Here is a 23,704-nt window from a genome sequence, read left to right on the forward strand (position 1 = left end):
TCTCAGTGCCCCTTACAAAAACATAGGGGACTCAGGGCTTGTGGTATCCTGACAATTAAATAAACTTTTTTTTAAATTTAGCCTCTCGAACTGAAAGGATGATGCCCACTGGTTTATAAACATTGTGAGGACCTTCAAATATGCTTTTCATGTGTCATATGTATGATGACACTGTCCCTTTATTTGATTAACGTACCACGACTAGGTAGAATTCCACAGAGTTCAGAATAATTCATTCTACTCCAATAATAAGATAAGCAAAATAATTAGGCATTTTTAAAATGGAAAGATGTAGGTGAATAATTTAGGAAGTGAGAAGAACAATAATTTCCTAGTGTTTTTGACTGAGCAATCAAATAAAGAATGTGACATTTAATTTGGTGGAAAATACTGAGGGTGCTATTGAGTTCGAAGGAAAATCAAGTGTTGAATCTTAGATGTGTACCCATTGGAAGAGATGTTGAGTAGGCAAGGATGCATAAGCCTGGAAGTTTATGGGAGAAGCCAGAGTGGGAAATGTAAACTAGGAATCCATCTGTCTATACGCAGCTTTGAAAGCCTGGGTCTGGAAAAAATCATTCAGCAAATGATGGAGAGGGAGTATACAAAAGAGGCATTGGGGACTGGACCCTGAAACCTTGCAATCTTGGAGAATTGAGAAGATGCTGAGAACCTTGGTGAGCTAGGTTGCCAGGAGGAGACTGAACAAAGGGAATAGTAAAGAACTAGCCGCAGGAGGGGGTGATGCAGCAGTACTGAAGGAAGTTTCAAGAAGGAGAAGGTTCTGGAAACTCTGCCAAAGCAGCTATGAGTTCAAGCAAAGAGTGAATGGAGAGTGGACTGTGGGAGACAGCAATGTGGGCAGGAGCAGCCCCTTCACAAGGACCCTCAGGGGTCAGATGGTGAGGGTGAAACTCCACTGATGGGGTTCAAGAAGAACCAGAGAGACGTTGGAGAGAGATGATACTGGACATTTCATGGAAGTCTGGTAGAGAAAGGGGTAGGAGCAGAGGAGCATGTCTGTCAAAAGATGGCTTTGTATAGCAATGAGGGTCTCCCTTCATTTCCATGCAATTTCCCTTTTCTCTCCCTTTCCCTCCCATCTCAAAAAAAAAAAAAAAAAAGATGGCTTTGTTTTAGTTTTTTTTTTTTTTTTCAAAGTATAAGCCCTGTTTAAATACAGTGGTACAGTAAAAGAAGTGGTTTAGGAGACGATGGATGTCCTGCAGGTCACCACTGTGCAGGGTGGTGAGTGCTCAAAGACCAACAGCCAGGGGCCAGGGACACCTGCTCCAACCCTCTCTGATTCTTATTCCACGTAGGCCATTCTCAAACGATGCTATTGGGCCACTGGTTTTGAAATCTTGGTGATCGAGTCTGTAACGTGAGAAAAGCCTTATGTAAGATAGGTTAGCAATGGTAGGGACGTTCTAAAATAAATGAACATAGTTTCTTCAAGTTTTCCTGGGAACGGACTGCTAAGTCTGCAAGGAGGTAGAAGGCAGTTTCTCCTCATCCTTGCTTGTTTGATTTCCAAAACGATAATTCATCCCCTTGCCAAAGAGCACACCAAATGAATGCTCATTTTAACCACACAACAGTTTTTTTTTTTTCCTTTCTTTCTTTCTTCATCACATTAATGTAAGCAGAGGAATGTAGAGTAGGAGGAAAGCAGAGACAGAACCAGAGGAAAAACAAATCTCACCTCCCTATTATTCTCCCTGCACTGCTGCCCAGTGAATCTTACAGTTTATCCTGCCTGTAAGGTATGATGTTGACTGTGCCAAAGCCAAATGAACAGGAGAAAATTTAACTTACCTTTCTAAGCCTTATCAAATTGCTCTCCAGTTGACTTAACTAAAAATGTTCCACGGTGATCAAATAAGATGCTTTGTCAAAGGTTACCTATGTTTTTTGTTTGTGTGTGTTTGTATTTCTCTCTCTTCCTCCCAACCAGAGATCCTGGTTCCTAGACTATAACAGTCAGCTTAGCTAAAAGTGGCATCCACAAATGCCATGTCTTCTGCCTCCATTGGACTGAAGGAGGAAGGAAAGGAAGAGGGGAGAGAAAGCAACATACCGTGACAACTGTAAATTATTCAAGGAGATGGGGCAGATATTAAAAGGAACTCTACACAAGCTCACATTTGTATGCTTATTAATGATAAACTTAACTATGTCATACTTTAAGAAACTTGAGTTGATCTCGGTGGTATCCACACTTCCTTCTTAGAGTTGATGAGCTGTGACTTATTCAATTAGCACATTGACTTCCAGATTATCTGTCTAGTGGAAGGAAGCAATGTGAGGGCTGGGACTGGACATGGGCCCTGTCTCTCTTTATATATATATATATTTTGGGGGGTACCATGGATTGAACTCAGGGACACTTAACCCCAGGCATTTTGTATTTTATTAGAGACAGAGTCTCACTGAGTTGCTTAGCACCTCGCTTTTGCTGAAGCTGGCTTTGAACTCTTGGTCCTCCTGACTCAGCCTCCCCAGCTGCTGGGATGAAAGGTGTGCTGCACTGTACCCAATGGTATTTTTCCATATTTCTTATTGGTGCATTACAGTTGTACATATGGTGGGATTTGTTGCTCCATATTTATATATGCACACCCTATCTTTTTTTTTTTATTCTCTGTATTTACAAACACTGGACACTCACTTGTTCTTTACTAACTGAACACTGACAGGGAGACAAACATGGGAAGTGGCGGTTAGTGCAGAGGATATTGTACAAGTTTCAAAGTTGCCTGCATTCTCCTGACTTTTCCTTGAATCATTATCACGCGAGTGGCCTTTTGGAATATGCAACTCAGCGATCTCAGCCATCTCTGAAAGCCACATATTTAGACCCATTTTAATTTACATAAATTAAAAATGGCAGAACGTGTGTTGATTCGAAGCTGTTATTACTTCCTGTTACTGCAGAGTGGTGGACTGGAGTACAAGTAGAACACAAATTGCCAAATTTGGCCAAGGTCACTTTGCCTTTCAGAAAGTTGAAATGAAAGTAAGATGAAAAATGCCCAGAGCTGGATGGATGGAACAAAACCTAGGACCTCCTTTTAAAAGTGTGTGTGTGCTGGGTGTGGTGGTGCCCACCGATAATCCGACATCTCGGGAGGGAGGCTGAAGTGGAGGATTGCCTGTTCAAAGCCAGCCTCAGCAACTTAGTGAGGCCCTGAGCAACTTACTGAGACCCTGTCTCAAAATAAAACAAATAATAATTTAAAAAACGAGCTGGGGATGTGCCTCAGTGGTTAAGTGCCCCTGGGTTCAATCCCTGGTATCTCCCAGCCCCCGCAAAAAAAAAAAAAAAAAAGAAAGAAAGTTGTGTGTATGTGTGTTTACATTGTCAAATGCATTCTTAAAGACTTTTAAGAAAGAAATCAAAATGCTATGGATTAGACCTTATTGTATCTTCCACTCCTCTCCCGCAAACTCAACATTTCTTCCTGTCCTCTACCCATGGAGCAAGAGCCTAAGCAGACTTCTTGCACCCCCTCTCTCACTGCCTCCCCAACTGCCCTACTTTGGTGCCTTGTCACATACTTTTAGGTTTATTGGCTAGTGATTCATTCTGTATCTGTAAATTCCCCCCTCACCCTCCTTTTTCTACAATTTTCTGATTTCATTTACTCTTTCAGGTTAATTTAAAATCAATTTCTCAAATTCTGTTAAAAATCCTTGTCAATATAGTATTGGAATTACATTGCATAAACATGATAATTGAGAAGCAATTTGTCATCAGAATATTGTGATCCTATCTAGGAACTGTATATGTCTTTTTTTTTTACACTCAAATCTTTCAAATATCCTTCATAAGACTTTATGTGTTTGTTATAGGGTTCGTGTGTATCTAAATCTATATTCACAGACATGCACACATACACATGTATCTAATGTGTATCTAATGTGTGTGTGTGTTTACTATCTATATAATATACTAATATATTTAACATATTATTGTATACTAATATGCCCTCGTTATACCATATACTTTTTTTCATTGCTATTACATATTCTTTTATATCTTTAAATAAGTATATGGAATGGATCGTGCAAGTTCATTTTATATTCATCACTTTTTAAATCTTATCTTCATTTTTTGGACAGAGAAGTAGATCATTCTCTATAGCGACAAAAATCTTCCCACCTACCCCTTCCTTGCCTGTTCTTGTTGAATGGACTGGGACATGCAGAACTGTGCTGAATGGCAGACAGGGAGCTCTCTCATGGAAATGCTTTTACTGTTCTATCATTAATTGAGATATTCGCTGTCACACTGTGGTAGAAAACTTTGGACACATTAGAGAATTTCTTTTTCTTGTTTTGATTTACTGAAGAGCTGATTATTCTTTACATTTCGCAAATTCATTCATGAACATGCCCAGATTTACTTCATGCTCCTCACCAGTGCTGGCCCTTGGCCTTCCTGAGGTCACTGCTTGGAGATACTTCCAACACTCCTGTTGAGTGCTTCTCTGTATAAAGCTTTCCTTGACCCCTGACCTGTGTTCTCTTTCTCATTCCTCTTGTCCCTGCTTTAGTTGCTGTTGGATAGATCTGACTTTGTATTAGACTCCAAAGTCTCAGAGCTGAGCTACTGAAGTGTTAATCACTGTGTTCCAAATGCCCAAACCCCTGGCATGGATGCAGTAGGAACTTAGTTAAAATTGTCTTGATAAATAAGCAAATGAAAGAATTGTTGAAGTATTTCTGTGGACCATACAAGAAGTAGGTGATTCTTCCAAACTGGATAATATTCTAGTATTCTTAGAATTATTGTCATTTCTTCCATTTTTTTATTGGTTGTTCAAAACATTACAAAGCTCTTGACATATCATATTTCATACATTAGATTCAAGTGGGTTATGAACTCCCATTTTTACCGCAAATACAAATTGCAGAATCACGTCGGTTACACATCCACAATTTTACATAATGCCCTATTAGTAACTGTTGTATTCTGCTACCTTTCCTATCCCCTACTATCCCCCCTCCCCTTCCCTCCCATCTTATCTCTCTACCCCATCTACTGTAACTCATTTCTCTCCTTGTTTATTTTCCCATTCCCCTCACAACCTCTTATATGTAATTTTGTATAACAATGAGGGTCTCCCTCCATTTCCATGCAATTTCCCTTTTCTCTCCCTTTCCCTCCCACCTCATGTCTCTGTTTAATATTAATCTTTTCTTCCTGCTCTTCCTCTCTGCTCTGTTCTTAGTTGCTCTCATTATATCAAAGAAGACATTTGGTATTTGTTTTTTAGGGATTGGCTAGCTTCACTAAGCATAATCTGCTCTAGTGCCATCCATTTCCCTGCAAATTCCATGATTTTGTCATTTTTTAGTGCTGTGTAATACTCCATGGTGTATAAATGCCACATTTTTTTTATCCATTCGTCTATTGAAGGGCATCTGGGTTGGTTCCACAGTCTAGCAATTGTGAATTGTGCTGCTATGAACATCGATGAGGCAGTATCCCTGTAGTACTCTCTTTTAAGGTCTTCAGGGAATAGTCCAAGAAGGGCAATAACTGGGTCAAATGGTGGTTCCATTCCCAGCTTTCCCAGGAATCTCCATACTGCTTTCCAAATTTCTTCCATTTTAATCTATTCTTTTGTGTTAGGACATGGTCTTCCAAAAATAAGCCAGCTGTCAAAAAGGAAGAAAAAATTAACAAAATGTTCCGTTTAGTTTTTTTTTTAATTGTGGCAGCAAAATACATTTTGTTATTGGTCATCAAAATTTAGGAGGAGTTGTTATTGAATTTTTAATTTTATTTTATAAGAAGGTTCACATAATTTTTTTTTCTTTGTAGGGGATAACCATCCGGCCACTGGTGGAGTTTCTTGATGTTAAGAGATCTAATAAGAAGCAGCAAGCTGTCAGTGAAGAAATCCACTGCCGGGTAGGTGCTGATGAAGTGTAACACTTACATGAACAAAGAAAGAAATATTTGAATCATTAAAACAACTTGACACCCAATTGCTCATTTGCAGAAGAAAGGAATGGCTGAGGGTGCCAGGCTGGAGCAGGTCTGTGTGGGGACATCATCGTAATCATAATCCCACGATGGCATCTCCCAGCCAGCTTGCTAAACTCCTGTATCAACAGAGGGCGCAAGAAACTCCCTCTTTACTTCCTTCAATCTAAAAATGTTTCTACACACTTTTTACCATTCTGACAATTATTGCCATTTTTCATATTTTTCAAACTTATGAACAAACTCTTATGATGATCAAAATAATTGAGATAGTAATTGCTGAATATTGATATAACCAACATCTCCTCTAATTGGAAGACAAATTGTTGGTTTTATTGCTTTCAGAAAAATAAACCGACAATAAGAAACAGCAACTGTTAGGGTCATTGCCGTTTAGTCATGATTATAAATTAAAAATTGCTGACTTCAGGTAATAGCTAATCAATTAGCCTGCTTTTTCTGTTTTAGTTTTTTGATCATGTGAAGACTGGCATTGAAGACGTTTGTGGACATTGGGGTCACAACTTTTGGAGAGACAAGTAAGGTCACGAGTCATTGTGTTATGAAATGGCTCTGGGTCACTCTGGAAGCAGAATACTTTGACTTGTGTCAATTTTCAGGGTTGCAGATATTTATTATATTGTGCATGGTATGTCCTTTCAGATAAAATTCAACTCTAACAGATGTGGAATAATAGGTGATAATAGCTTAAACAAAGTAGATGCTGATTTCTCTTACATCAGTTGCCAGAGGTGGGCTATTAAGAGATGAGTTCCACTCCATAGTTTCCTCAGGATCCTTTTGACCAGTTGAGACAACAAAAGTGGCCTCCATTTCCATATTTGCTTATTGGACAAGAATTGGTACTTTGGTATCAGCTATTCTAGACTGCATAAAGAAAGAAAGAGCACATCTGCTATCTGACGCCTCACAATTTCTATACTTTTTCTCAAATGGCTAGGACCCTGGTGTATGGCCATTCCTCTGTAAAGGAGGCTGAGTTTTGCAGGCTATTTGTTAATAATAGGAGTTACTGCCAGGTCTGATGGTGGACCCCTATAACAGTGACTGGAGAGGTTGAGGAAATAGGATCATGAATTTGAGGCCAGCCTTAGTAAGATCTTGTTGCAAAATAAAAAATGAAATGATCTGGTGACATAGCTCAGTGGTAATGTGCCCCCTCAGTTTACTGTCCAAACAACAGGGTTTCTGTTACTGCCATTCAGCCACACAGTGAGACTTTGTTGAATGCAGAGATTTAGAGCACTAGGATGTAAATAAACTAGTAGAAATCAGAAATATTTAAAATATTTTAAAGGCTTCAATTAGATGAAAGATTGCATGTTTCTGTCTGTCACACACGTACCCACATGCATGCATGCACACAGAGTTGACTTTTGTGTAAATGGTTCTGTGGTGGATTTATAGTCCTGTCTTCATAGTTCTTACAGTTGTAGTGGAAAGGTAGACTAGCCTGGCAGAATCAGACTGATGCAGCAGTTTAAATTGAAAAGCAGAGACATGGGGTCACGAAGTATCGATGAGTCGTGACAACAGAGCGGGGGAGAGTGGGGTCCAGGAGCCAGCCCTCACCAGCGAGCAGGAGCTCACCAGGTGTGTGGCCTCCCCTCTGCACATAAGTTGCCACCAGGATGGGTGCTTCAAGCAGCCACACCTGGAGAGCTCACAGCGTGGATCTGAGGATGTTGTAAGTTGGCACCTTTCTTCATAGAGCAGTTTGTGGAGCGTTTATAAGCATATCGCTGGCTACATAAGACTTGTGAAGGAAGTATCATGGAATCTGGACCCTGAAGACAGAAGAACAAGATTCTGAACTATATCTGGAGGATCTCTCTTGCCTTTTCCTTCTGAATTTGCTAACAAAACTTTCTCTCCACTACTAATTTACGTAAAGTTCGTCAACCTGCCCATGTACACAATTTAACATCAGAGAATTTTCGAGACTTTGTTTGCTCACCTGTGCTGACAGGATATTGGCTGGGGCCTCTAAAAGTTTGCAACATAGTAGAGACAATAAAACAGCCGCTTAGTAAACAGGGGTGTGTGTGTGTGTGTGTGTGTGTGCGTGTGTGTGGAGAGAGAGAGAGAGAGAGAGAGAGAGAGAGAGAGAGAGAGAAGAGTCAGAGACAGAGATCATTAAGTAATACAATGAACTGTAAAGACTGCAGAACAACCTTTACAAGGTTTGCAGTTCTGTTTACTAATGTAGAAAGGTCCCCTGGGCTTTGCCTTAGTTCATAAATAAAAGGTAGTTTATGTGTGAGGAGAGTGCCTCGTTAGCCACATGGGAGCACAAGGTAATAAAATAAGGCAAACTACCATCTACACTGCAAAAATAGGCAGGAAAAAAGCCAGTTCTCCTGGGAAACATTCATGACTTCAGAGGCCAGAGGTGAACCAGAGAACTTGCCCCCTCTGCCCCATGTCTCTCTACCCAAGCCTGCTTCTCATTTGGGGGACCATCCTCACGTCCATGGGTCCTTGCTTGGGCCCAGTCAGAGAACCTGACCTTCCTCTCTCCTTTCTCTATTGTTTTTGTAACCTTGCCTCTTTTCCACCAAGTGTCTCCCTTTCTACCCAACCATTCTCTTCCCTTTCTCTAGAATCCTATCAGTAATCTCCCGAGGAGGTGAGTGAGAGGTGTCACCCAGAACAGTTAGGATCTCACCAAAAGTGAAGATTGGGTCTCCATTCCTACCCCTCCCGCCTACCCGATGGGAAAGAAAATAGGCATGAGTAGGCATCAGATTCAGGTCAGCAGCCCGCCGGGCACTGGAAAGAAGATGGACACTGTGATGGTGAGGGTTTGGTCTGGAACTCAGGCAAAGGAATGCCAGAGGAAGTCCCTCTGTCCTGTTTTTGGGCAGAGACACTGTCTCTGGGTCCACAAGGTCATCCCAGGCAGACATCCCCAGGCAGCCAGGCATTGACCGTGAGTGCCAACTGGCTCCTGTCTGGAAAGTAAAGTTTCTCCTTCTCTAACACTTTTCTCAGCAGTGAATAGACTTCATTTAATAATTTTGTAAGCATTTATAGATTTCCTTGCACAATTTTTCCCAGGTAAATTTCAAATGATTTTCTGGATTGTCGTATATACCTGTGCGTCTCAGGCAGAACAAAGAAGTAGGTGGGTACGGGAGAGGGGGTGCTAAAACAGGTTATTTTTAATACTGTGCTCAGAGTTCACCTCTCAAAAATATATAATTATTTATTTGACTAAGAAGGACATACACAAATAAGTGATTGTTCCAGGCATGTTGGGTTTCCTTCTTTTTCCTCCAAAGACCTTATGCTTTGGATTTCTAGTGGTCCTGGCAGAGAGTTCATGAGATCTTTGATCCTTTGGGAATGAAATGAAAGGGTTACACGGTGGACACATTACTAAGACTTAGCAAAAGGGCTCTAATGATGGTGAAAGAGAACACCTATGTATAACTTGGCAGATAAATGAAAGAAGCAGAAATGAAGAGAGAGAGAAAATACACAATCTCTGCACAGCATAGATCAAATGCCATTGTCCTCAATGTTTGTCCTTCCTTTTGCTTATCTCCAGCGAAAACGCTAAAACAATAATAACAATAAAAGAAGTTCAAGGTGCGGTGCTGCTGTCAGGAATCCTGGCTCCATGGGCCTAACGTGAAATTCAAAATAAACTGGGAAACAGTCGGTGCTCTCTTTAGTAGGGTGGCCAGTCAGTACCAAAGCCCGTTCCCTATTGAGAGCTCTCCAGTATTTAGAAGAAAGGGCCAGTGCCAAGAACGTCGGTTTAACATTTGTTCCTTTCATGGCACAGGTGTGCCTATAAACCTCCTCGGGGTAATGGTGATCACTGTAACACGTGTATTTCTTTCTCCACGAACATTTATTGCACGCTGCTTTACTTACATGCAGGCCTAATAATGTTGCTCAACAAACCATGCCAAAATACAACTACTCAAAACAGCCTTCATTTATGGTTACAGTGCATGAGTCACAAGACTGTGAGTCAGTTGGTCTGGGTTTGGGCTGTGCTGATCTGGGCTGGTCTTGCTCATGCGGCAGTGGTTTGGCTGATGGTCAGCTGATCCTGGCTACCCTTGCCTGATGTGACAGGGGTGGGTTGACTCTGGCTCACTCATGTGATCGCACCTTTGTGCCACTCTGCACACATGTTCCCGTGAGGCCTGTGGAAGTACAGGATGCAGGCTTCAGTGTGTAAGCCCCATCTGAAGGCTCCTCTTCCCTCCTCATGTGCTCATAGCCCCTTCATCAAAAGGAATGATATGACTGAGTCCAGTACCTGGAAGCAGGCAGGGCATGTCACCTAGCCCTGGCAGGATGACATTTCAGGTAAGAGGGCAGAGAAAGTGAACACAAGGAAACACTGGGACCAAAGGACCTCATCAATAGAGTGCCAGACACTACTTTAAGAACAGGTGATACAGGAGAAGACAAAAGTCCCCGTGTATATAGATCTTATATTCTAGTGCCAAGAGATAGAAAATAAGATAAAGAAATTACTTATCTTGTTAGAAAGTGATAAACGCTATGTAGAAAGATACACCTGGGGAGTGAAATAGAAAATGCAGAGGGTGGAGAAGGGGTGTTCAATTATAAAAAGATGGATAGGAAGGCTCTATAGAGAAAATTACCATTGAGGAGAGACTTGGAGGAGGTGTAAGAATGAGTTCCTCAGGTATCTGGGGACAGACATCCCTAATAGAAGGAATAATAAGTATAAGGGCCCAAGGGCCAGGGGGAAGAATCTAAGACACAAAGGACCCTAGTGAAGCTGCTGCCGAGGAAGAGACACACAGTGCTCAGAGGTGCACACCCAGATTTTGGAAGGCCTCCTAGGCCATGGTGCTTTTATTCAAGTGAGAAGTCATACTGTTCGACTGACATTCTAACAGGAGCACTCGGTCTTCTGTGTTGAGAATAGGCCCTAGGACCAGGAGGCGATCACACCGATTAGGTAAAACAATTCAGTGTGAGTGTCCAGTGAAAGAGGACTTGGACCGTGGTACTGACGTTAGAAGTGGTGAGAGGGTGTTGAATTCTCTAAGTATTTTGATGCAGATCAACAGAAATTATTGCTAGAGTGGATGTGGAATAATATTGCCCTGCACCTGCTACATAGTTAAGTGGCTCCAACAACAGAAATGAGTTTTCTTACTGTTCTGGGGTGGTTCCTTGTGAGGACAGGGTTGCTGCAGGAATCTCCTTGACTTGCAGACAAAGTTTTTCTCCCTGACTCTTCACCTTGTCTTCCCTCTGCATGCAACTATGTCCAAATGTCCTCTTCTTATCAGTCATATTGGATTAGAGCCTACCCTAGTAACTTCATCTTAACTTAATTGTGTTTGGAAAGACCCTATCCCCAGATTCAATCACATTCAGATAAACTAGGAGTTAGGAATTCAACATATGAATTTTTGGTTGGGCACAATTAAGCCCATACTATGGAATATCATAGAAGAATTAAAGATGACACCAGTTTTGGACCCCGTGGAGTCACTCTTATCCAAGATTGGGAGGATTGTAGGAGATGGGTTCAGTTTCAACATGTCAAGTATGAGGTGCCTGTTAGACCCTTAACCAGTGATGTCTGTCCCCAGATACCTGAAGAACTCATTCATACACCCCCTCTAAGTCTCTCCTCAATGGTAATTTTCTCTATAGAGCCTTCCTATCCATCTTTTTATAATTGAACACTTACTTAACCAGTAAACAGGGGAATGTTCATGTCTGGGTTTAGGGAAAGAGATTGGAGCTGGAGAGATGAAGTATGGAGTCTTGAATATAGAGATGTTTTTGTGAAAAGGCATGAAACTGAGCTAGATGCCCAGGGGAAGTAGACCAAGGATGGACCCCTAGGGGACATTCCTACATTGAGAGGTCAGAAAGAAGGCAAGGAACCAACAAAAGAAGCCAAGAAGGAGGTAGGAGGCTTCCGGGGTGTAGTATATTGGGAGCCAAATGGAAACCATGTCTTAAGCAGGTGAGGCCAGGAAGGATGAGACTGCCAGCTGGCCACTGGATTTCACGGTGGGGTTCACTGATGACTTCTGTGACAGAAGCTTCCATGGAGTGTTGGAGGCAAAAAGCCTGGCTTGTGACTACTCCATAATCACAGCAGAGGAAGTGGCAATAGCAAGTATGGATAACACATTTGCTGAAAGAGGAAGTAGGAAAATGTTAAAGGGATAAATATATATAGATATATTTAATCTTTAGTGAATAGTGGATATATGTATGTATGTTCTGGTCATATACAAAACTATCCATGTACAAGTTTATGTATTATGTAGATATTTGTGTGCATACATACACATAAGTATAGTATATGTGTTTTATACACACATATATACCAGCATACATATATAAAAATAGACATGAAGATCAGATTAGCTAAATGCGGCTAATAATTTTTACCTGGGAGTTTTTTCATTTGTTTGTTTTGTCAGTCAGTGCAGTTTTCACTAATTGAAAATTTGACTTTCTTTATTTACAGGTTTAAGAAATTTGATGACAAATACCTTCGGAAGCTTTTGATTCGGGAAAACCAACCCAAGTCAAGCATTGTGTCCTTATATAAAAAGCTAGAAATAAAACATGCTATTGAAATGGCAGAGACTGGAATGATAAGTACTGTCCCCTCTTTTGCATCTCTAAAGTAAGTATGGTTTTGTGAATAAAAGTTACCAGTACTGAATATGCTTTGACAGTTTTTTGAAACCAATCATTATTTTTAAAAAACTGGCCTGCATTCCATTGGGATGCTGTAAGATCTCCTAGGAGATTCTGATTAAAATGTAAAAGCTAGAAATGTGTCATGTTTTAAGTTACATTAGGCTATATTTTATGCTATCCTACTTTAGAGTTGATGAGCCAGGAAATGCTGTCATGTTCAGGATGTTTATGCCTTTATTACATTTGCTTTGGGAAATTAAAGTCCCCTTAGCCCAAATTGTAAAGTGAAATTATTTTAATCTATGCTATATTTGCTACTATAAATATGTGTGTACTAACATAGCTATTTCATTATAGATTATTCAATCATAGTTGAAAGTTTGGGAAGAATAATAGTGGACATTTGGGGCAGTGGTTCTGAACACATTGGGAGACACCTTGGGAGTCTTTAAATAATAAAGATGGCTGGGCCCCACTCCCAACCAATTATATCAGAATCTCTGGTGCTGAGCTCAGGTCTAGGTATATTTAAAAGTTCTCCAGATGTTTCTAATATTCAGGTGGGGTTGAGATCCACTAATCTAGTTTGTCTCCCTAATTTTTAAAACAAGGAAGTTCAGACCCAGCATGGAGAAGAGACTTTCCTTTCAATCATCACCAGCAGAACCATGAATACAGTCACACTTGGCAAATGAGGTTATTTCATTCTATCAACATCATTCCTTTTCTATCACAAAGGTGATAGAAATTATAGGTTCCCACTGATTTCTTCTGATGTAGATGATCTTGAAACTCATTTGAACTAAATTTCATGTAATTAAGAGCTAACTATGAGGAAGTTGAAATGAAAGAGGAAGAAGACCACATAATATCTAACCACAGAAATTATGATTTTTACCAGGTCTCTAAGCCTCCTTTAAAAATTATGGGAGCTTACACCTGGCACAATGATGCACTCCTATAATCCCAGCAACTTGGGAGGCTGAGACAGGAGGATCACAAGTTTAAGGCCAGCTTCAACAAATTAGCAAGACCTGTATTGAAATAAAAATAGAAAGGGCTGGGGGTGTTGTGCAGTAGTATATTTAACCCCCATGAATGCAAAAAAGCAAAAAATAAACTATGGGAGTTTACATGGTTCAGAATAAAAAGGAGTGAACATGAGGTCTCAGAAGTATGGCATTACATTTCATCAGAAACAGCCCTGTGCCAAACAGTAGAATGCCTAACTTAGAGCTTCAGCTCTTCAAGTATTTTGCTTTGTGATCTTGAGCTGGTCTCTTGAGCTTGAGATTCTTCAAAAAAAAAAATAGAATTGGGTTTAGATTGGATCTTTATTTTATTTATTAATTTATTTTGTACTGAGGATTGAACTCAGGGGCACTTAACCACTGAGGCATATCCCCAGCCATTTTTTTTTTTTTTTGTATTTTATTTAGAGACAGGGTCTCATTGAATTGCTTAGCATCTTGCTAGGTTGCTGAGACTGGCGTTGAACTTGTTATCCTCCTGCCTCGGCCTCTGGAGCTGCTGGGATTACAGCAATGCTCCACTGTGCCTGGCTTTTATGATCTTTCTTAAACACTATTCCATTTACAGTTACAGCAAGGAACACAGTAAAACAGCTTTTTAAAAGAGCCATGATTTTTGTGATCTCAGATGAGGGGCATCTCAGTTTTCCTTTCTGAGAATAGTTCATTTTGAAATTGGTAATCAGTAGGGTAATGGTGAGGATTAAAATTAGAGAATAGGTAGAAAAATGTATGGCCTGCTGCATAATGGGACAGATAAATGGGTGCCATACTGACCCTTCTACTTCTCCCAAAATATTTTCTCTAAAGGAAAATAGACTCGATCAGGGAGGTAAAAAGAAATTGCATTTTTGGCAATCATGGATTGTGTATTGATGGATCAAATAATCATCTAAGAGCAACTAGAAAAAAAGGACAAGATGTATTTTTAAAATTTGCTTGGAAGCTGGAGAGTACCACTGTGGTGAGCAATCTCTCAGTCAAGAGACCAAGAGAAATCCAAAAAGATGGAGCTGGCATTTGGGGGCATTTTCATTCTGAGGTTATCTTTTAATCATAGGGAAGGTGTCTGAAAGTCTCAGGGGTAAATACAGGTTTGCAAGAGTAGTTGGCCTTAGAAAGTAAGATTGGAATTCGGGACCTAATAAGGAGGAGGAGTTCTTGTCCCACTAAAGGGTGTTACTTCCAGAGTCCTTTATCCATCACCAGAAAAAGTCACAACTGTTATCAGAAAATTAATAAAAAAACTTTGTTTTGTGTGCCTTTACGTATAAAGATACCTTGTTTAATATCTATTGTTAATTTGTTAATACTTAACTCATGGAAACCGCAGTATAACTCAGGTGTAAATAAATCTCATGTAAAGATTTTTTCCAAAGGTAATCACTGCCTTTTCGTGTTTAGGAACACTAGGTAGCACTTCATATGACACTGGAGGGGGGCAGTTTAATTAGTGAAATCACCATTAAGCAGCATACAAGTGTTACTTAGTGGCAAAACGTAGCCAAACAGACTATAATGGGAGCATTATTTACAATACAAGAAGAAGAAGTAAAGAAACAGAATGTTACCTTGTTCAACATCATCTGAAAATGTGTGGAGGGTCTCAAATTCTGCCACTCTACAAAATATTGGTATTAGGTTTACAGGTAAACTTTAGTGAATTAGGAGAATTCACAAATATGGAATCCTCAAGTAATGAGAATTGATTGTATTTACATACATACTATAAATAGCATGTTCACAAATATTTATAGTGAGCTATTTAAAATATGAAGCCTTAGAAAATACAGTTTATTAGATTTCTGTTGGAAAAACCAATTCTATATTACTTTATAGAGTGATAGAAATCATAAAATGACAGCATTACAAACCATTATAGATTTTCTTTCTTAAAATATAATTGCATGAATAGACTGAAAACTTGCACACATTTGAACTTGTCATGAATGTTTTAGGCACTAAAAACTTTTAGAATTTTAGATTATTTTCAAAGTTGAATATTCCCAAGTGTTATTCTTTAAGATTCTTCTTTTGAAGCATGGTGTTATATCTCTAAGGAAGAAAATGGGTGATGCTGATATCTGTTGAAAGATGGAATATTCTTTTTCCAAATGTTCACAGTGATTTCCGTGAAGAAAAAATAAGGAAGCTCACGCCTGGTGAAATGGATGAAATTCGAGAAATATTATCCAGGAATCTGTATCAAATCCGTCAGAGAGTGAGATCATTTATTTATTTATTTACTTGTCTTTGGCTAAAAATGTCCCTTAATTTCTTACGTCTGCCTCAGTGGGTCCCACGCTGGGCATCTCCTCTTATCTCAGATCCCCGTTCACTGCACCCCCATCTGGTCCGGGTCCCACCATCCTCTTGGACACGTAGTTAAAGCTTTCAGGCCTTCTGCTACTGGGGTCTTGGAGATAAGAAATACACACTGAACAGTTGTGGAGAAATGAGTTGATAGATTTTTTTTTTAAGGAAACAGCGTTATCCCTTGGATTTCTAAATGTATTGGATCCTCCTTGTTACCCATGAAGTGCTCTTGTTTCCATCCTTTGTTGTATCTTTCAAGTTGCTTCTCTCACTGAGTTTCCATTGCTGACACCCAGTTCCACTCGAGGGCTGATGATATTGGTGATGTTTAGAGAGTGGGTACAATTTGCCAAGTCCCACTTCAGCACCTTGCTTTGGTCAATCCCTTTATTCCCATGACAAGCGTTAGGTGTTGCTAACATCTCTACTTCACAAATGAAAAAATAAACCAAGGCACAGCGAGTTGACCCTGGGCCACCCAGGCTTGCCAAGGGTCTTCCTCGTTCCTCTGGGGGCCATACCTGCAGCTCCTTAGTCATGGCCTCCTTGAAGACTGCCTTCATTCTAGGTGCATCCTTGAAACCATCTTTTATGGCAGCATTATCCTATTGAAAGTGACGCAAAACAATAGTCGTGGCTTCTTGGGTACAATATTTTTTCAGAACTTAGGGTCTCTATTTTTAAGCTCTACCAGGCACCCCAGAGGGTGTGGAGTGACAGGTTCAGTCCTCCTCTTGGCCTGTGTGGTTCCCACACTCTTGATCTTCCCATGTGGGCATGTCCTGTTTCCTGTCACCTGATTCATAGCCTCCAATCAAATTAAGTTCCCCCCCTGAAAAAACACCATATTATTTCCAGTCCTGCCCTTCAATGAGATAGAACTAGGTGTCAGTGATTTTGGCATTTAATTTTATATATATTTTTCTTTTTTTGCTACACTTAGATGCCCAACTAGTTTGTAAGCACCTCAAGGCAGCAGACAAGATTAGTCTTACTCCATGTCACCTTTGCATGTCTCCACAGGGCCTGACATTGTTCTGGACACAGGGATATTCTCATGAAGTACATGTCAATTCTACCAGAAAATGAACTTCCTTAATAATTATGATTTATTTCAGGAAACATATTTCTGTGTAGCCTATGAAACTAAAAACAGATGACTTGGACATCCCTAGTTTAGAAATTTCACTCTTCCACAAACTGGAACATGACAATTCCTGGTGGTGTTAACAACTTCTCAATGTGACAACCTAGTTGAATAAAGGATCAGTTGTGAAGTTAATAGAAAGGACATGGCACCACCAAGTGGCTCAAAGTAGTTTGTTTTTATACCAGTAATTCCTGTCCAATAGAGAATGTGTGAAAATGATCTTTCTCCCCCCTAGCTTTGGTGATGGCTGAGCTAATGCAAGGCAATTGAAGATAGACAGGGGCTCTTGGCAAATTCAGTCATTTTTCTAACTTTGAAAGATCACACTTTGCAATGAAAAACTTTCTTCACTGATTTTTATGAAAGACTGAATTCTTCCAGGACTTTAATTTTGTTTTGTTCAGTCTGCATGGAAGTTGTTACTGAGGTGTAAATCCCCACCAGTGTGGTAACGTTTTGAAATTTTCTGAGGGAAATCATCCGTCTTTTGGTAAAGTGTCACTTGTGTGTTTTCATTTCAGACTTTGTCGTACAACAGACACAATTTGACAGCAGACACCAGCGAGAGACAAGCCAAAGAGATTCTGATCCGCCGCAGGCACAGTTTGCGAGAAAGCATCAGGAAAGACAACAGCTTGAATCGAGAGCGCAGGGTAATTGATATGGTGTCTCTGTGTGCAGAAGGCTTCCATGGGTGGAGCCAATCAGCCCATAGAGTCGTTGACTCTTTTGATTGGATGACTGCTGAGGATTGACTCCCAGGAATTCAGGGGCAAAATTAATTATAAAAATATTTCTCCATGTGCAGTGGCATGCACCTGTGGTCCCAGCTACTCAGAAGGATAGCTTGAATCCACAGGGATTCAAGGCCAGTCTGAGCAACATATTGAGACCTTTCAAGAGAGAGAGAGAGAGAGAGAGAGAGAGAGAGAGAGAGAGAGAAAAGAAAGAGAAAGTGACAATAATAAAGTCTCTTCAAATGTTTCTTGAACACCTATTACATGAAGACACTGTCAGGCATAGGCACAGGGAATATATTAGTGAACAAAATTTACAAAGACTCTTATTCTTGTAAGATTTCTAGTATCCTAGAGGAGAATACCAGGAATAGAATCAAAGTAGATTATTTGTTATGCTCAAAGGTGATGATAGATAGATACATAGAGATAAGATAATACAGGCATTAGACAGTCAGTTTTCAATTTTAATCAGAATAGCTAAGCCAGGCTTCTGTGACTGGAAAATGGTATGATTTGAAGCCATATGACAAAGGGCATTTTTTTTCTGAGACATTGGTGGTTCGGCCGTTTTGGTACAAGAACATCATAGAGTGTACTTACAGAAACTAAGGTGGCTAAAATGTCACTAGGCAATATAATCTTAAGGATCAATGTCACCGATGGGATTGGCATTTGACCAAAATGTTATTATGTGGAACATGACTGTATTTGAGCTTTCCGGGGGGGAGGTGGCCTAGATGCAAGGGGCAGAAGCTGGGCAAGCCCATGTGTTCACTGGGGAACTTCAGGAAGCCTGGAGTGGATGGGGACATGAGCGGTCACAGCGCAGTTTGCAGCAGTCCAGTTGGTTCTGGTCATTGCCAATAGACATGAAAGCCATTTTAAAACGTTCTGATAATTTATTAACATGACAGGCATTACGTCTTATTTTTAATAATAAATATTCAATATTGGGTCACCAGAGATTAAAATGATTATGTGTGAATAAGGATATTTATCTTTTTTTCCCACATAAAATGTAATGTCAATTAAAGGTTAATTACACAACCTGTAGCAAATCTGAAGACTGTAGCATTCAGAAGTTCAATAAATGAGATTTTGGAACATTTTTTGTTCTATCATTTTCAAGATTTGTTAAAGTAAATAAAACTTAAATAATGCCACACATTTTATATACCTTCTTCCCCATACGGATAGGTTTTAAGTCTTTCTGGTAATTCCTTATAAATAGGTGTTCCTGTAGATTTTCTTTAAGAAGAATAAGTGGTTTTCTCATCTTATGAGAAATGGTCCCATTAGTTCTATTTTATTAGCATGGTTTGGGAAGGAATCTGGTTACTTAAAAGTACAATACTTAGAGCTCCTCAAAAGTAACTTTGGAATGAAGAATTAAGATTTTATTTTAAAACCAAGTTTTTCCATAAAAGTTTCGACTTCTAGTATTACAATAAATACCATATATGTAATCTAAACAAGGTTTTCTATTTTTCTTACAGGCTTCCACTTCAACATCCAGATATTTATCCTTACCCAAAAATACAAAGCTTCCAGAAAAGCTACAGAAGAAAAAGAATATTTCTAATGCAGGTAATGAATATAACCGGAGCAGAAATACTTTAGATTCATTTACTAATGCTTATAAAATAGAGAAATTTTCTTGCTGTTTTTCTTCGTTAAGATGAGTTCCATCATTTTAAAGTATAAAATAATAACAGTGACCTTTTATTAGCCTTTTTGATTTGCATCAGTTATAAATATTTCAATTACTTATCTTCCATAATGATTCTTTGATATAGTATAATCAAATATTGTCACTGTGGAGTTATTGAGCAGGTCAATAGAAAGCTGCAGGTCTGAAAATGTGTGTTTAGTTTTACAATAATTCTAATATATTTTCATAGAGGCAACCGCATATTTTACTTCTGACTGAAGTTGTTAAAGCTTTCTCACAAGGTCTGATATCTCTTTATTTGATGGTAATCTTTATGTAGACCCCCAAGCTATTTTCTTTGAATCCCAAAAGTATATTAAGATTCCGTGTTATTCAAGTGTGGGATGTAACAATAATTAAAAACCCTTTGCTTTTTTTTTTTTCCTGCTTGTTTGTTTAATTAACCAAGAAGAGGAAAGTCTAAGGATTGCTGGTGATAATGGAGGGCGAGGTGAGAAATGAGAAGGGAGGGTAGGGGAAGACAAAGCCGCAGGACTGTATGTGTCCATGGGCTATGGTACCCCTGTGTCCTGCAAAGATGTTCTAGGATCCTAAGAATCAGCTTAGAGCCAGCAGCTCATCCTCTCAACTATCCTACCCACCAAACTCTAGCACAGGAATCTCCTCCTAATCCTGCCTCCTCAGATTAGTTTAGAAAGTGCATATCAATGATTGGGTCCTTCTTGGAAATGTAAAGGAAGCCAGCAAAACTGTGCCTGAGATCCTAGAACGAGGGAAAGATCTTCATACCAGCAGAGGGCGATCAGACTGCTCACTGCCAGGGGGGGAATTGAGCCCAGAGGGGCCATTCCTCTGGTGCCTGTGAGCACATCATCACCACTGGTCAGAGGACCTTAGTTGGAATTCCAGCTCCAGTGCTTTCTGTTAACCCCGTTACTCCATTTGTAAACTGGGTGAGCATGAGGATTAGAAGAGTGGTGCATATCACAATGCTTAGGATTCCATGCCTGGCAAAATTAGCCTAGTGGACAGGAATGCTCTCAGGTGACACAGATAGGACCTTGAGCTTAAGTCAAAGGAGCTTTCTGACTTCCCCCCTTCTCCCCAGGGAGCATTAGTTGCCCGACCCACTGAGGTACTGAGGTCACTCGTGACACCCCCCTACCCCTCTGAAATGCTTGCTCACGGTATCCTTTTGCTCTGTGCTAGATGGCAATAGCAGCGACTCAGATGTCGACACCGGGACCACCGCGCTTAATTTGCAACCCCGATCCAGGCGCTTCTTGCCAGAACAGTTCTCCAAGAAAGCCTCCCAGTCCTATAAGATGGAATGGAAGAACGAGGTGGATGGAGATTCTGGCCGAGGGCAGCCCAGCCCGTCCCCAGCACCCCGCAGCAAAGAGGGGGGCACCCAGACGCCAGGCGTACTGCGCCAGCCCCTTCTTTCCAAGGACGGCTTTGGCCGTGGCAGGGAAGACAGTTTGACTGAAGACGTGCCACCCAGGCCTCCTCCAAGGCTGGTCCGCAGGGCCTCCGAACCTGGAAACCAGAAAGCCCGATTTGGGAGTGAAAAGCCCTAATGGAAAGGGCCAAGGCGGAATCCCTTTAAAATCCTCTATCTGAATGCTGTCTTCGGATGGTAGAGTCAATAGTGATTGATGGGAAGAATGTTTATCCCAAGAAGGGGGGCATCAAAGAAAGTTTAGTCCCACAAAAATCTCTTCTGTGACTTGTGGCTTGCAAATTGTACTCAATGCAAGACTGAAGAAAAAAAAAAGTGTGCCTTTAAAAATCGAACTTGAACAACAGAACTTGAAAATTTTAACACACCCTTGTTGGTGAAAATTTTAATATATTACATGTATGCCTCAAATTTTATTTATGAAAAAAAAAATATATATATATATATATGTCCGTAGTGGGTCAGTTTTTAAGTGAATGGCACTAAAAGTTCCTAGAGCATCTTTCTGAGGGTTAGTGGTCAGTTTCTAAAGGGTGAATCCTAAGCTCAGGTAGAGGCCTCTCCCTGTGCTGAGAGCTAAGCTGTTGGACCTGTTGGTAAAGGAGGAGCAAAGCCCCAAACTGAGGCATCTCATGACTAATGAATTGGGAACACAATCAGGTGGGAGTGACCTGGCTCCCAGCATGTGCTCTAGACACCCCACACTCTTGTGAAACAATCAGAGTTACTGTTCTTAATTGTTCATCTGTATACCATGTGTTTGGGGGTGGCATATAAGTTCCATCTACCCTTCTGTATTGATATTTTTGATGGTGCAAAGAGAAATTCTGCCAGGGACAAAATCAGCCTGTTGTATTTGATGGATTTGGTGGCAGCTGTTTAGAAGCCCCACCCTGGAAGCCCTCCGGTGGCCAATGGTAAGGAGATAGGGTAGCACCTGCTTATCATTAGGTGGTGAGTTTTACATTGTGCAATACTGGGAGGAGGATGAAGATGATTCCTTTCACATCCATCTATGGCCACCTGCTTTAATAGAATTTTTCTATAGAACATTCTAGAATTTGGAGTCCAGGTCAAGGAGACAAGATGAATGTTTATAAAAACAGTATTCTAATGTTTCATAGATTAAGATTCCAGGCTTTGACTTTTGTTCAGGAAGCACTTTGGAGAATGTGGGCATCCTATTTTTTTTTCTTTTTTGCACTAATCTATAATTTACCTCTTCACTTTCAGTAATGCAGTGACTCAAATTCTTCATATACAATTGGATTCTACTCATTGGAGTACTTTTTAGAAGTAGGGCAGAAGGAAGTGGAATGTAATCATTAAGGAATATTTAAATCTCTGTCTCTTAAACTGCAGATTTTATTGAATTGTCACTTTTTTTTCCCCTGAATAATCCCTCTTTAAAATTTACCTGCAACAAGACTCTACATTTCTGGGCTTAGATATTAAATGAAGCCATTCATATACTTTCTTGGTTTCATATTAGAAACTTTCCACACCCAGCAAAGGGTACAAGTGGCCAAAGTATGACAGGGGGAGGAACATGAGTAAATTAAACAGAAAGAGACAGTCCTCAGCAGCCCCTCCTCCACCCCCATCAACATGGAGAAAACTTCTTTCCTTGTTTCTTATGTTCTAAAATCTGGGAATACTGCAGGTGGCTTACATGAGACAGGGAGGAGGGTCCAGAAGGGTCAAGTTTGTAAGAGCACAAGTCTTTCCCAGCAAACCTAGGCTGGTCAGTGGAAAGCAATGGAGAAGGCAATCAGAAAGCCACAAGCCTAGGACTCTGTGCCAAAAATCTGAATTTTAAATGAAAATATTAATATCAAATATACATTCCTTCTACTGAAAAGAAATTTGAAAGGATGCAGAATTTTTATTATAGAAATGTAATTCATCAAGAGATGTGATGTGTATTTTCGAGAATGCCAAGGGTGAATTTTCAGAATACTTAATTTTTGAAATCTGCAAAAGAAGGTAGAAATTTAAAATGACCTTTAAAAATAAATGTCCTGGTTTCTATGTTCATGAACATTATACTTGAGTTTAATTTTCTGGAATGAAGGAGAAAACATGAAAAAAAGTAAAAGTCAAATAAAGAGTTTGAATGATATTGTATAGATTTCTGGAAAAGAGTACTGGAGTAATTTTATCTTAATTATTATCTGTTTAATTATTTTATTCATTGAATGGGAAAGGCAATAAAAATAAATTTGACTTCAGCTTTTTCTCTAACTTTTTATTTTTAGGGTGGGTAGTTTTTGAATTTTAGCCTCTGAAAGGAGATAATATGGACATGAGCCCTTGTAAATACCACACCACTTAACTTCTAGAGGTTAGAAAGAGCCCCAGTCCTTTGTAAATGACTCCCTTAGTTCAAACAATGCCTAATCCAAAGTTCCAACATGTCTGTAGCATTTGGGTAGGTTTTCTCTGTGTGTTGTAACAAAATTTTTGAACTATCTATAGATAGTGAAAAGTCAGGGCTTAATGCTCTCTATATAAAGCTAAGGGGTGACTGTTGAGAATAGTTATGCCAGCCACGAAGCTAGAATCAGCACCAAAATCTGTAAAGTATGTGTCTTGTGTCTGTGGATGGATGAAATTTCAACTTTTGCTAATAGTGAGGGGTT

At 39.9% G+C, this 23,704-nt stretch overlaps 1 protein-coding gene across 3 annotated transcripts in view; it reads left to right on the plus strand.

The window, feature by feature from the left end:
• Positions 1 to 23,293, plus strand: part of SLC9A2 (solute carrier family 9 member A2) — a gene marked incomplete at its 5' end in the record, with an annotated part of 87,386 nt that extends 64,093 nt beyond the window's left edge. Inside the window, 8 exons of one of the 3 annotated variants that reach the window (XM_081264130.1) lie at positions 5,834 to 5,923; positions 6,467 to 6,537; positions 12,513 to 12,674; positions 15,847 to 15,943; positions 17,710 to 17,841; positions 19,425 to 19,515; positions 20,049 to 20,090; positions 20,810 to 23,293. In XM_081264130.1, the coding sequence (XP_081120256.1) occupies positions 5,834 to 5,923; positions 6,467 to 6,537; positions 12,513 to 12,674; positions 15,847 to 15,943; positions 17,710 to 17,841; positions 19,425 to 19,515; positions 20,049 to 20,090; positions 20,810 to 21,180 (1,056 nt within the window). In that variant the 3' untranslated portion in view covers positions 21,181 to 23,293. The remainder of the gene's footprint in view (positions 1 to 5,833; positions 5,924 to 6,466; positions 6,538 to 12,512; positions 12,675 to 15,846; positions 15,944 to 17,709; positions 17,842 to 19,424; positions 19,516 to 20,048; positions 20,091 to 20,809) is intronic. The other 2 variants (XM_081264131.1, XM_081264132.1) reach the window with 2 other exon arrangements.
• Positions 23,294 to 23,704: the final 411 nt, after the last annotated feature.

Source organism: Spermophilus citellus, assembly GCF_964194105.1.
Source record: "Spermophilus citellus genome assembly, chromosome: 13".
NCBI lineage: Eukaryota > Metazoa > Chordata > Mammalia > Rodentia > Sciuridae > Spermophilus > Spermophilus citellus.